This window comes from Nannospalax galili, unplaced genomic scaffold, assembly GCF_000622305.1.
Source record: "Nannospalax galili isolate Female #2095 unplaced genomic scaffold, S.galili_v1.0 scaffold488, whole genome shotgun sequence".
In the NCBI taxonomy this organism is placed as follows: domain Eukaryota; kingdom Metazoa; phylum Chordata; class Mammalia; order Rodentia; family Spalacidae; genus Nannospalax; species Nannospalax galili.
Window position 1 is genome coordinate 2,463,928 of NW_008360316.1, and position 12,979 is coordinate 2,476,906.

The 12,979-nt window shown below is 40.0% G+C and overlaps 1 protein-coding gene across 4 annotated transcripts in view; it reads right to left on the reverse strand.

Moving 5' to 3' along the window:
- Positions 1 to 9,532, reverse strand: part of Cdadc1 (cytidine and dCMP deaminase domain containing 1) — a 46,075-nt gene extending 36,543 nt beyond the window's left edge. Inside the window, exons 1-3 of one of the 4 annotated variants that reach the window (XM_008824985.3) lie at positions 8,980 to 9,532; positions 8,028 to 8,125; positions 2,279 to 2,353 (exon numbers count right to left, since the gene is read on the reverse strand). In XM_008824985.3, coding sequence (XP_008823207.1) covers positions 2,279 to 2,353; positions 8,028 to 8,125; positions 8,980 to 9,061 — 255 coding nt within the window. In that variant the 5' untranslated portion in view covers positions 9,062 to 9,532. The other 3 variants (XM_029559568.1, XM_017796086.2, XM_008824987.3) reach the window with 3 other exon arrangements.
- Between the last annotated feature and the right edge of the window lie 3,447 nt (positions 9,533 to 12,979).

The window sequence follows — 12,979 nt, forward strand, 5'->3', positions numbered from 1 at the left end:
TATTGACTAAGTGATTATTCTCAAAATCCTTCTCAATACTGGATGTACATTTCTCTACTATGACAGTCTAATGTAGTTGGAGCTCTCTCACTATATAAAAGTTCTAATGGACCTCTCTGAGAGAAGGCTTTCTGTTATTTTTAACCTAAAGTGTCCTGGCTTATAAATATCCTTTATTCTCAACCCCCATGCAAAGAGATTTAACCTTCCACTCATCCCCCAGTGGAACACTTTAAAAAGATGATCTGAAATCACTTTAAGGATCAGATAAAAACTCTGTGAATGAAAATAGTCCAATTTTAGTTCAATTATGGGTACAAATACTTCAAATTATGTAGTATGCTTTGTGAAAAACCTAAAAAGAAACAGATTTCACTGAATTTCCCCTTTTGAGTCAGTTAACCATCTTCTATACTAAAAAGAAATTTTATAAAAAAATATTTAAATGAAAATTTTATAGTGGTCTTTTACATTTAGCTATTTAATGGTGGGATATTTCATGGCACACACCTGGGAGGTTAGAAGACAGGCTATGGGAGTTGGTGTCTCCTTCTACCATATGGATTTCAGGGATTGAACTCAGGCCATCAGACTTGGTGGCAAATGTCTTTACCTGGTGAGCCATCTCATCAGCCTTAAATGCACTTCAAATTGACCTTGAATGTGTGAACCTTCCCCTCTCTTCTCCAAAGTATTTTAGAAATGTACATTCCTGAATACATTCCTGAATTCCTGTCACTTTGGAAAGCAACCAACAAAGTCTTATCAAAAGATCTGGCACCAGAGCCCATACTGCTAAACTGAACCAACATGGCCAGTGGAAGTGGCTGCCACTGAACCGAGTGACAGCTTCATGTCAACAAAGAGAAATAAGCCAGAAACCTCAAACACTAAAGACTATCTATGACATTGTTCCTGTTCACAGGAAGCACACTGTGAACTTATTCCTTATTAGAACATTCTTTCAGGTTGAGTTTAATTACTGTTTTTGAATAGACTCCTTTTTCTTAACCTTTATTCATTCTGCTTCTAGCCAAGGCCAAAAATACCAAATTTCAGATGGAACTTTACAGCCCAAACTTAAAACAAGTCTAAGTTACACTCCAGTTTGGGAATTGCACTTTCTGGCCCTCCCAGAAGACTGGCTCTTTCAGGTAACCTCTGTTCTGGTTCTGCCTCCATTTCGCTAACTCAGGGCAGGTTGCCTATGGAATCTTAATCACAGAGTGGAAGCAGACAGTCTTTTTGCATATGACTCAGTATATTTACTTTAGTGGCCATTTACTATTTTTCTTCTTTGTTTTTCTACTGAAAACATCTAAACCTTCTGAGGCAAATTATTTCTATATTTGCATTAGGCATTTTAGAGACTCACTCTTAGAACTAATCAGGAAACTTCATCAGAATGAACTGAGGAATCAGAAAGGTAACTCTTCAAAATACACATGCTTATTATTCTCTATACACAATGAACTGTAATCTCTGGATGGAAAACTCAGATAGGAAATAGCAGGCAATATTACAAAGAACAACATTTATATTTCAGGACTGATCTTTGATTTCACCTTACTTATCAACTAGTATGTTTACCTGTTAGTGTTTCTGGGATTCTAGCAGAAGACATGAAACTCCTGAGTCAGAGACAAAGGACTTTATTATTCATAGCACAGCAGTATGAACAGCATGTTTGTGATGGTTCCTTGCCCTCCAGACCCATGGGAGGTAATGCAGTCGGGACTACACGGTTGCTTGGACCCACAGTGGGGTGTGCTAACAGGAGAGGAACACCAAGCCAGGATCCTGGTATCTTAAGGGAAACAGTGAGCCAGTATGTTCTTTGCCCTAGAGGGGGATATTACCTCAGCCCTCGATTGTTGAGTTAGCTTGCTGAAACACAACTGAGAAATAACCTAGATAAAAAGCAACTAGGCCTTGCATTCTTGACATAATCACCAAGATATGCAGACATGTAAAGGAACTATGTAAGGGCATTGCATAACATAGAGTGAATCAGTATTAGGTATCAAGAGTTACATTTGAAATTTAAACAAGAAGTAGGAGCACACTATGGAATAATCCCATTTGGACTTCTCAAATAGGAAAGCCATGTAAGTTTGTCAGTACACAAGAGATTTTTAAAAGGAGAATCTGAGAAACTCCACTGGAAGTGGGAATGAGGGACTTGAATAGGAGGGTCTCTTGTACAACTTTATCCCAATTCTTTCCCTGTGTCATCGTGAGCTTGTATATCTTTTTTAAACAATTCATAAAAATTCACCTGTTTTTTGTCAGCAGATACTTTGGCCAACTCTTCATTATCTCCTAACGGTCCATGAATTTCTTCTTCATTTTTCTAATTAAAATCAGATTAAGAGGGAAAATGATTAATAGGATGAATTCCATAGTTTCATATTTAAGGACTGGTTTCCTGTCTTTGGACCACTTTCCTTTGATGAAGCTCGGCATTGACTTCTGATTTTGCTCAGGATCCATCACACTACATCTCACATTAAGAAGGCCTTTAGCAGATTGGAATTGTATTCTGAGATCTCAGAATTGGAACAGTTTTAAGCAATGGAAAACTCCAAAGATTGGCAGTGGCTCTGAAGGAGTAAAGTGGACTAAGGTAAGTGGAGTCCAGGAGACACATAATTATGTGGCAAAAGCATTACATAAGGTTTTTGGTGGGCAGAACAATGGACCTCCAAAGACCTCTTTGACCCAGTCTCTCCAGCTATGCTATATTACACAGTAAAAGGGAATTAATTTCACAGATGGACTTAAAAAGCTGTGCATTATCTCTCTTTGATATGGAAACTTGTTCTGAAGTATCCAGTGGACTCCATGTTGCCACAAGGGCCACTATAAGCAAAAGAGGGCTACAGGGGAGTCAGAGAGCTACAACACAAAGAAGACTCAATAAGCTACTTTGGCTTTGAAGTCAGAAAGGGCCCATAAACCAAAGAACGCAGATTTCAGAAGCTGTAAAAGGCAAAGAAATACATTTTCTCCTAGAGCCTTCACAAGTAAATTAGCCCTGTTCATATTTTGGTTTTAGTTTGGTTGCTTGACTTCCAGAACTCCATGACAATAAGTTCTTTTTTAAGTCATTAATTTTGTTATAATCTGTTCTAGCAGCAATTAAAAAAATAACATAGTATGTCCATAAGCCTCCTCTAAAAGTGAAAAGTAAAGTAAATAGGAAGTTTTGAAACAGAGGCCAGTCTCTGACTTATTAGTTCAAGTACTTGCTGATCCCTTGTTAGGTGCCAGCCAGACACAGCTGCTCACAGACCTTATGACTTACCAACACAGGCAGGCGAATGACCAAGACACAGTGCTATAGAATTCCTTGAGTTCAAAGTAGGTGAGAGAGCACATTGGGGCAAATTTTAAAGTAGGAATGGGAATGTTGGTGAATTCTTAATTTACTCCTGAAACAAATGCTATCTTCCAGAAAAGGGAACAACTTCCAAGCAGAAGTTTATAGGAAAACCCAAAGTCCTGGGCAAGAAGTTTCTTTTCAAGCAGAGTAAGAACTAGAGAAAGTAATGGGCTGATAGTGAAAAGGTGGAGGTGGGGTGACTGCACTAGGGATAATTAAGGAAGCGATTAAAAGCAGCATCTAATGTCTCCTAAGTGTGAACCATGAATGGAGTTGAAATCTTTCATTTAACCCTCACAATTTTATAAAGCAGTTATGACTTCAATTTTACAAATAAGGAAAATTGTGGCTGGGAGAGATTAAACAACACAGTCCTGGTCACATAGCTAATAAAAAGGTAAGCCAGATACAGGCCTGGATCCACTGTTTTAGCTGTGATGCTACACTGTGTTGGTAGCACAGGAAGGTCCTACAGCATAAAATAAGACAACTAACACTATAATGGGTAGAGCTAAGAGAGGAATTACAAGGGATGTGTGGAGAAAAACAAGGGAAGAAAGTCTCCTTCTTCAATAGTCCCATAATTTAGATATACTAAATTAAACTACAATAAAGTACGAAGCAGTAGAAAACTTTTAAACATCATCCACCTTCACAGTGCTCAACTTCTATTTCAAAATTTTTACTAGTTGCCTCCCTCCCCAACCATAAGATTCTTCTCACTTACTTAGTTTTGGACGCTTAAAAATTCTTAGTTTTTAGCTGAACAATGTCTGGATAGCATATGTGTTTTCTTATATTTAGTGAAAAGAGACTCAGAATTAGAGCATCTCGAATATATAAAAGAAAAAAAAAAGATTAAGAAAACAACATAAAAATGTCAGCAGTCTCTAGGTCATAGAACTGTGAGGATTTTTTTTTTTTTGCTTCTGTACATTTTATAAATAATGAACATATATTACTACGTGACTCACAAAAATATGTTTGAAGAGACAAAAAGCTGGTAAAAGTGCCAAAAGCAGCATTTTCACTACAGCTACATGCCAAATTGCATCTTGGAGCTTCTGTGATTTACTTTGTATAGTAAAAGCAGAAAAAAAGAATTAAAGTGAAACAGTTTTATTACTTTAGCTTTTTCTTTCTCTTAACTGATCTTAATCTTATGAAGACTGTGTTCATTTGTGAGGTATTTTTAATCCCTGACTATATTCTGTCAGGAACTGTTGTTCAAATTCACTTCCAAACATATGCTACTGAAAGAGTTGTAGAAGTCTAGTTCTGTACATTTCTACATATTTAACTATTTTCCACTGTTTCATTTTTATTTTGATGCCGTTCATCTTTTATTGTTTCTCATTTCTGTAAATTTAAATCTAACAAAAATAATGTATAACCTGAAAAAAAGACTATGTTCAACTACACTGGAGTATCATTTTAAGGAATTTATTCCTTAAATACACTAGCAACATATTTATGTCAATTTCATGTGCACTCCTACTGCATACTTAAAAATTATTGATACAAACTCTATAGTACAAAATGTCAAATACAAAATTGTGTTCTTATTATGACCACAATTACCTGAAAATTATTTAAGTATATTAACCAGTACAGAGAGAACCCAAACAGAAAAGCATAAACAATACAATTCCTTTATGCTGTGGGCATACTGGATTATCTTCAGTTTCAATACTAATATTTGCACAAAAAGACAAAAATGAACTACAATGCACCCCCTTTCATTCTGTGTGTTCCTTCCACTCCTCCCATTGGTTTTGCTTCTTTGCAATGGCGGTGACATCGAAACTAACGAAGTTACTACGCACCTCTGCTTTAATGAATTTGATACACGAGTGAGTGATAACCTACAGATAAGGATGGCTTAAATATATGGTACATTTGCTTTCTTAGTGTTTATATTTTCCATATAAACAATGCTAAAAATGAAAGTCAAGTTCCTAAGCTAGCATTACTACTAGAGTAACCTTGAGGGTGTCTGAGTCTGGTGCCTGTGGGTCCCAAGGCCGTAGCTAAGGAAAACAAGGAAGCCTAGATGAAGCTGTGGCTTGACAGCTGCGGTTCTGGGAGACATGGGTGTGCAGCCCAGCTGAGAAGACACTGACACGGAGGACAGCAGATGGAAGGGATGGAATAGCTAAGTTGTAACCCTTCCTATGTCTAAGTCTCTTTCCAGGTTGGCTGGCTTTTAGAAAACAAGATTTATTTTGTTGTCCTTTGTTCTCATTTCTATGCCTTGTTTAAGTTGTAATTGAAAAGCCTTAAATTAATATAGGTATGAGTCAGATTCCAAAACAAGATTTCAAATAAAATATTTAAAATAAAACCAATTTCTTTCACTTTAAAAACTTCCTTGGTATCTGTCAGATGAAGGACAAAAATGCCAGCAAAATAGGCTCACCAACTCAGGGTTGGGGAGGGAGCATGGAAACATAAACACGATCCTTTGTTAAACAAGACATAAAGTGTATAAAATCTTGGGCTGGGCATGGTGTCCCACACCTTTAATCCCAGCACTTGGGAGGCAGAGGCAGGGGGATCTTTGTGAGTTCCAGGTCAGCTGGAGCTTACAATAGTGAGACCCTGTCTCAAAAACAAACAACAACAAAAAGTTGTATAAAACCTGCCACTAAAGAAGTTTAATAATCCTGAAATTTACTTGGAACCATTTTAACCAAAATGCTAACTAAAAGCCTTATCTTCTTGGGTCACACAGGGGAAACAGTAGGGTGTGGATTATTTGCAAACAAACTGAAGTAATTAGTTGGCCAATGACTTCTTTCCTAACAGAAACTTACACATCATGCTTCACTAACTTGTGCTTGTCTGTCAAAAGAACTTAATTTCAGTACTGAATGTGAAAAGAAAAAAATTACGGAAACAGTCTTAAATCTCTAAATATTTGTTTCTAACATAGCTCAAGACAAATTCTATCTACAGAAAAACTCAATCCCCCATCAGTATGAGAATCTTCTATTTTCATAAGAAGTTAGCCCACTAACATGTAGATAAAATAAATGAAGTTAAAAACTCATGAAAGTAATGAAGAGCTTTCTCAAAGACATTAATAAAATGGGCTGGGGTGAGGGGGTGGGTGATGAGAAACAGAGAAATAGGGAAAAATAATGTATAACACTTAAAATAATGCTTTACTATTTATAAAATATTTCACTCAGGAATTTGGTAAGAAAACACTCAACAAGTGAGGAAGCTCACTTCCTTCCCAGAATTCCTAAACGTAGTCCCAATACCAGCAGTATAAATCTAAGCTTCTTTCAAGGCAACAGAATGTTTTTACTGTATGATTCTTAGCTCTTTTTCCAGGTTTATTTCTGGTCTTATCCTTCTGCCCAACCTCATCCTTGGGTACAAGGTCCATAAGTTTTCACTCTTCTGAGCTTGTCCATACAGGGTCTCCTGACTGGGCAAATACCTTCTCATTCTTCCTGCGCCACCAACTGTCACTGTGAACCCTTCCTTTACTGCCTCATGGAAAGACTGGTTCTCAGCCTCCTGAGCATCTCCGCTCCATACTTGGTCCTTGGCTCCTCCACCTAATTATATCTTAATTATTTAAATGACCTTGAGTACCAACTACACCACCTCAGGCACAGCAAAGCAAGCATCCACAATTTAAAAAAAAAAGAAAAAAAAAGAAAAAAAAAAGAAAAAAAGAATTTCATGAATGGCCTCCTAAATTTGTGAAGATTTAAAGATTTACAAATACAGTCTTTCTGGAAAAAATCTAAAGCAACCTTTCAGCTTAGAATTATCAGGTTGACTATAAAAAAATACACTATTCTGCTAATGCAGAATACAACTTTATATGACTAAGAATATCTTATGCTTTAAAAAGATTGCAAGAATCAAAAGGTTAAGTGATACTGTTAGGCTAGGGAGAAGCCATTCCCTACCCGCTGTCAAATATTTTCAAAAACCTCTTAAATGCTTAACTTAACCTAACACTACTTCTATAATATGACATTGGTCTTATAGAAAATTAATGACAACACTTCAAATTTCCACAATCACATAACCACAATGGTGAGAACCTCTTTAAGCAAGGTGGAAAATGATTAATCAGCACTTTGTTGCCAAGGCTAAAAGAAAAAGTTATAAGATGCACATACTTCCAATATACTGCTTTTTATGATATTCTTACTATGCATTCCTAGCCTGCTTTGATCACCTCTCAAGGTCAAAAAAGGAGACTTTAAGGGAAACCAACCAACATTAAAAGATACCATTATTCTAATGGTAGATCTTAGAGAAGATACTAAGATAAGACATGGTCTCTATCTTCAAGCAATTTACAGTTCCTTGGGAGAGAGAAGGAAACTACAAAGCATTAACAGTATGTAAGTGGGTGATAAATTATGTGGAATAGACAATCATCTAATTGGCGAAACCCCATTAACACCTGATAAACTTGGCAGACGCTAAGAGAACTGCTGCTATTATACTCTGACTTATTAGTGCCACACACAGGAAGCCAGGAAGATAATTCTCAAATCTTAAGATTTGCTAACTTTGACTTTAAGTGGACCACAAATGGAGCGATGAAATCAAATTTGAGACTACAGCTTTTCTAAGGGTAAAAACTATCTATAAAAACAAATTTTACCTGAGATTTTTGCCCTTGGGCTTCTACTCCAGGGAAGAGCTCCATCCAGAGACTGAGCACAGTGAAAAGGTTGACTTTAGAAAGTCTTGGTATTTGACCTACAAAAGAGAGGGCAAGCACTTCAGAATTTTACTAGTGATGTCAAGGCGAGTGAAGTTCAAAGCCGCTTTTAAGTTGCAGCCTCAGCAGGGGACAGAGCATAAGGGACTCAAGGCTTTATTTCACTTGCAGTGTCCTTCTGTGGCTCTTTCCAATGTGGGGCTCCCCCTTTTTTCCCTTACCTCACCCCAAAGATAAAATAGTACAACTGATACCCGTAGCCATGGAAACGATGCAAAGAAAGCTGGGGCAAGTCCTGGCACCTGTACTCTTTGTATTATGAGGCGTTGCTGCGAGGGCAATGGTCAGAACGTGACCTTCGTCAGGAAGCGAAATGGAGGGAAGGAAGGCAGCATTGTGGTTAATTTAGAAATCAATGCAAAAGCACGATTTGGAGCGATTTTCAGGCTCTTCAGCTCTGGAGATGCCAAGTCTAATGCCTGAGACCCAGAGTGCAGGGCGCGTACGACCTTTCAGGCAGGAGCCGCAGAGCAAGACGCGCGCCTGGCGGGACAGCAACACCAGGGCCCGTGGGCGACGTGAGGGAAGAAGGGGCGCCCGGGTCACTCAGGAGAAACCACGGCCCGCCGGGTGACGCCCAGGGCCCGTCCGGTGACAGCCCACGCAGAGACGCCCAGGGCCCGTCGGATGACGACCAGTGTCCGTCGGGTGACGCCCGGGGCCCGTCCAGAGACGCCCAGGACAGGTCGGGTGACGCCCGGGCCCGTCCGGAGACGCCTAGGGTCCGTCAGGAGAAACCGCGGCCCGTCGGGAGACGCAGGTTCCTCAAGGCGGAGCCACACGCGGTAAGGCAGGAAGGAAGCACCGGGCCCCGGCGGGCGGCGGCACTCACCGGTCATGCTGCCTGTCTGCGTGCTGACTGACCGCTTGGCCCCCGCGCCCTCCAGACTTTGCATCGGCCTCGTTTCCTTCATCTCAGGCCCAGCGGCCTTGGGCCAGGACGGCACCCCCTGTCAGGCATGATCAGCACCCGGCCGCTAGGCTGTAGCCGCCTCCCCGCAGCTCATTCACAGCCTCTTGTTCGGCGCAGTCGGATGACGTCTCAACCTGGCCGCAGAGCGGGCGCGGCGGCGTCGCCACCCGCTTCCCCAGTCTGGTCTGAAGTGAACCTCTGAGCTGTCAACCACCCTCAGAACGTGTGTATCGGGTGGTGTTCCGTGTTTTTTTCAGAAATTCGGGCACTGGGAGATTTCCTGGTCCGGGACTGCCGTTGGTGGTGGTCAGGCAGGGATTGAGAGAACCAGAGTCGGCAGTCTGAAAGATGTCAGCAGAGGCTGGCGAATTCCGAGGAGTTGAGTTCTGCTTCTTACCAGGATCGTAAAGACTTGTAGGTGCATCTGTAGCTAGGAAAAATGGGAGAGGCGGAGGGAATAGCCAGCGAACCCTGGAAAATCTGAGAAGCTGGCTTTTGCATTTGTAAGGTGTGCATGTGCGCGTGTACGTATGGTGTGTGTGTGTGTGTGTGTGTGTGTGTGTGTAGACCGGGGTAGACTTCAGGAGTCTTCTTCTGGATCTCCACCTTATTTTTTTTTTATATTTGAGAGTTTCATACAGGAGTCAATTTGCATTATTTCCACCCCTCCCAGTGTCCCTCCAACACCTCCTCCCTCCATGTCCCGCCTCCACCTTTAAAAAAAAACATTCTATTTATTATTTTTATTTTATGTGTGTGAGCGTTATGTCTGCATGTAAGTGCACCTGTGTCCGATCCCCTGGCACTGGAGTTAGGGATGGCTGTTAGCTGCCATGTGGGTGCTGGGATTCGAACCCAGATCTTCTGCAAGACCAACTAGTGTTCTTAACGGCTGAGCCATCTCTCCAGCCCCTCCACCTTATTTTTTTGAGAGTATCTCTCACTGAACCTAGAGCTCTCTAATTGGCTAGATGGGCTGGCAAGCATGCCCTGGAGATCCTCCTGTATCAGCTTTAATACTGCTAGGATTACAAGCTTGTGCCGAGTTGCCCAGGCCGGCTTTTTAAATATGGTGTTGGGTATCCAGAAGGAGCTCAGGGCCTCATGTTTACATAGGAAGCATTTTACCCACTGAGCCATCTCCCCAGCCGTCAATCTATATTTTGAAATGTCCCATTTATGACCCAAAATGAAGCTTTCCCTGCCCAGTGACTCTGAGCTCACTAATTCCTCTGTCATTACAACAAGCATGTAGAATCCATTCTTGAGTTTGGTGTAAGACAGTGACCATGGTTTATTTCATTTTCATCTTAGATAATCAGTTATCCTAGCACTATTTCCTCATTGCTCTGTAATGCCACGTCTGCCATATGTCAAGTTCCCACATACATTAGTCTCTTGCAGGGTTTTCAGCACCCTAGCAAAAATCAAAACAAAACAAAGCATATATATCTTTCTGATTCTTGGCTGTTTAATCTTCCATACAAATTTTTAAATGCAATTGTCATAGTCCTCAAAATATTCATCTTAAATATTGATTAGCAGTGTGTTGAATTTGTAAATCTAAGTTTACATAAAATATATAGCTTTATTGTAAACATGGAATAGTGCTATATACATTATATTGATATATGGGGTTTTCATAAGATTTTCAGCACAAGAGATTCCATTTTGTAAGCACATATCTTCTATTGCTCATGTACACTATATGTACTGCGTGCCGAAAAGTTTGTTGCTAAAAGGGAGACATAAAAGCATGCAAGTATATCATCTTCCATTCCATGAGAGAAATTTGTGTTTTTTTCATCCATCACAGATTCTGTTATATTTTTATTGTTTTTGCTTTGTTGGTGTGTATTAAGAATATTTTTTAATGGCCATTTTGCTTTTTCTGCATGTGTATGAGTAGGCACACACATGTGAGCGTGTTGTCAGGTGTCTTCCCCAGTCACTCTCCACTTAATTTACTGAGGCAGGGTCTCTCACTTGAACCCAGAGTTCACCAGTCCCAGCTCATCTAACTAACCAGCTTGCTACAGGGATCTCCTGTCTCTGCTTCCAAGCTCTGGGATTAGAGGTGGCCACCATGCCTGCCAGTTTTTTTGTGGATTCTGGGGATCTGAGCTACAGTTCTAAGGGCTTGGGTGGCAAGTAAATGCTTTATCCACTGAGCCATCTCTGAGCCCAGCCATTATGCTTTTAATGGACAGGGTATAAGCACTATTAATACAAAAGAATGTTTTACATATCATTATCATATTGGTTAGGGTAAATTATATTTTAATAATGTATAATACAGTGTGTTGAGTCCTCAAAAAAGAAACTACAAAGGTCCTTGCAGCTGAAGATGTTTGAGAGTCTCTTTCAGTTGTTTTTATCCACCCACCACTTTATAATAATCTTCAGTGGCATCTAGGGGCATAAGAAAATATGAGGTTCTTTTCAGATGCTGTTCAAAGAATTTTAGTGAAGTTGCGTGATGTTTTCCCAAAAGTTTTTCCAGTAACATAGGCAGTTAAGAGGCATGATAGCTTCAGCACCTGGAAGGCAGCTAAACTCTTATCCTAGAGACTTGAAAGAATTATAAGGGACTGGAGAGATGACTCAGTGGTTAAGAACACAGGCTGTTCTTGCAGAAGACCTGGGTTCGAATCCCATCACCCATATGGCAGCTAATAACTGTCTGTAATTCCAGTTCCAGGGGATCCGACAGCCTCTTCTGTCCTCCGTGGGCATTGCACAACATGGGTGCACTTACCTACATGTAGGCAATACACACATACACATAAAAATAATAAAATATATATTAAAAAGAATTATAAATCCCACTTCTCTCCTGCAGAGAAACTTGGCTTTGAGAATATCAATAGGTTTTTGTGACGTTTCAGTAAACACTCAAAGGCACAAGTGTTGAACACAGCCTGTTCAGTAAGATGTCACTGCATTGTACCTTTGGAAGTATAGAATGCTGTGCCTGTGGTGGCAGGATATTGGCTTCATCCCTAGTTAAGAGCCAGGATGCCAAGCTCAGCTTCCATTTACACAGATGAACCAATCCTTGGATGGTCTGTGGTTTCCAACATGCCGGCCTTTTGCTCTTAGTCAACAATGGTACTTCATGCTTTAAAGCATGAAGGTCTATAGAATATTAGCAGCTACAACTTCCCTGAAACAATAAAGTTTTATTTGAAGGGATCATCAGATACTTTAATAGCATCCACAGAAAGGAATAAAGGCAAAATTTGCAGGAGTTTAATTTCTTTCAAATGAAGAAAAATGTAGACATGACATGTAGGTTAAAATATTTGGTAATGTCAATAATGGAAAGATGACTAATTCACATTTTGGTAAGGAAAAAAACCCCACTGTATTGGCAAGGTTAATTATTTGTGTGAACTGTGCTTTATACTGATTGAATAGACTAGTCATTTTGGATTACTAGAAGAAAGTGATCCAAGGAAGTCCACAGCAGGGAAGCATGTAAACAATTATTGAAAAAGTAAGGGAAATTTTATTAGCTTTAGAACACATGAACACACTCTGAGCTTGGAAATACTTTACTTTTATTTTTTTAATTAATTTTTATGTGGATGAGTGTTATGTCTGCATGTATGTAAGTATACCTGTGCAGTGGCTGTGGAAACCAGAAGAGGGTGTTGGAGCCCCTGGAACTAGAGTTATGGATATTTGTTAGCTGCCATGTGGGTGTTAAGAATTGAACCCAGGTCTTCTACAAGAATAGCAGCACTCTTAACCGCCGAGCCATCTCTTCAGCCTCTGTAAATACTTTACTTTTAAAATTCGGTGTTTAGGCCAGCAGGATATCTCAGAAGGTAAAACCATGTGCTGCCAAGGCTGACAGCCTGTGTTTGATTCCTGGGACCCACATGGTGGCAGGAGAGAATTGACTTCTGCAAGC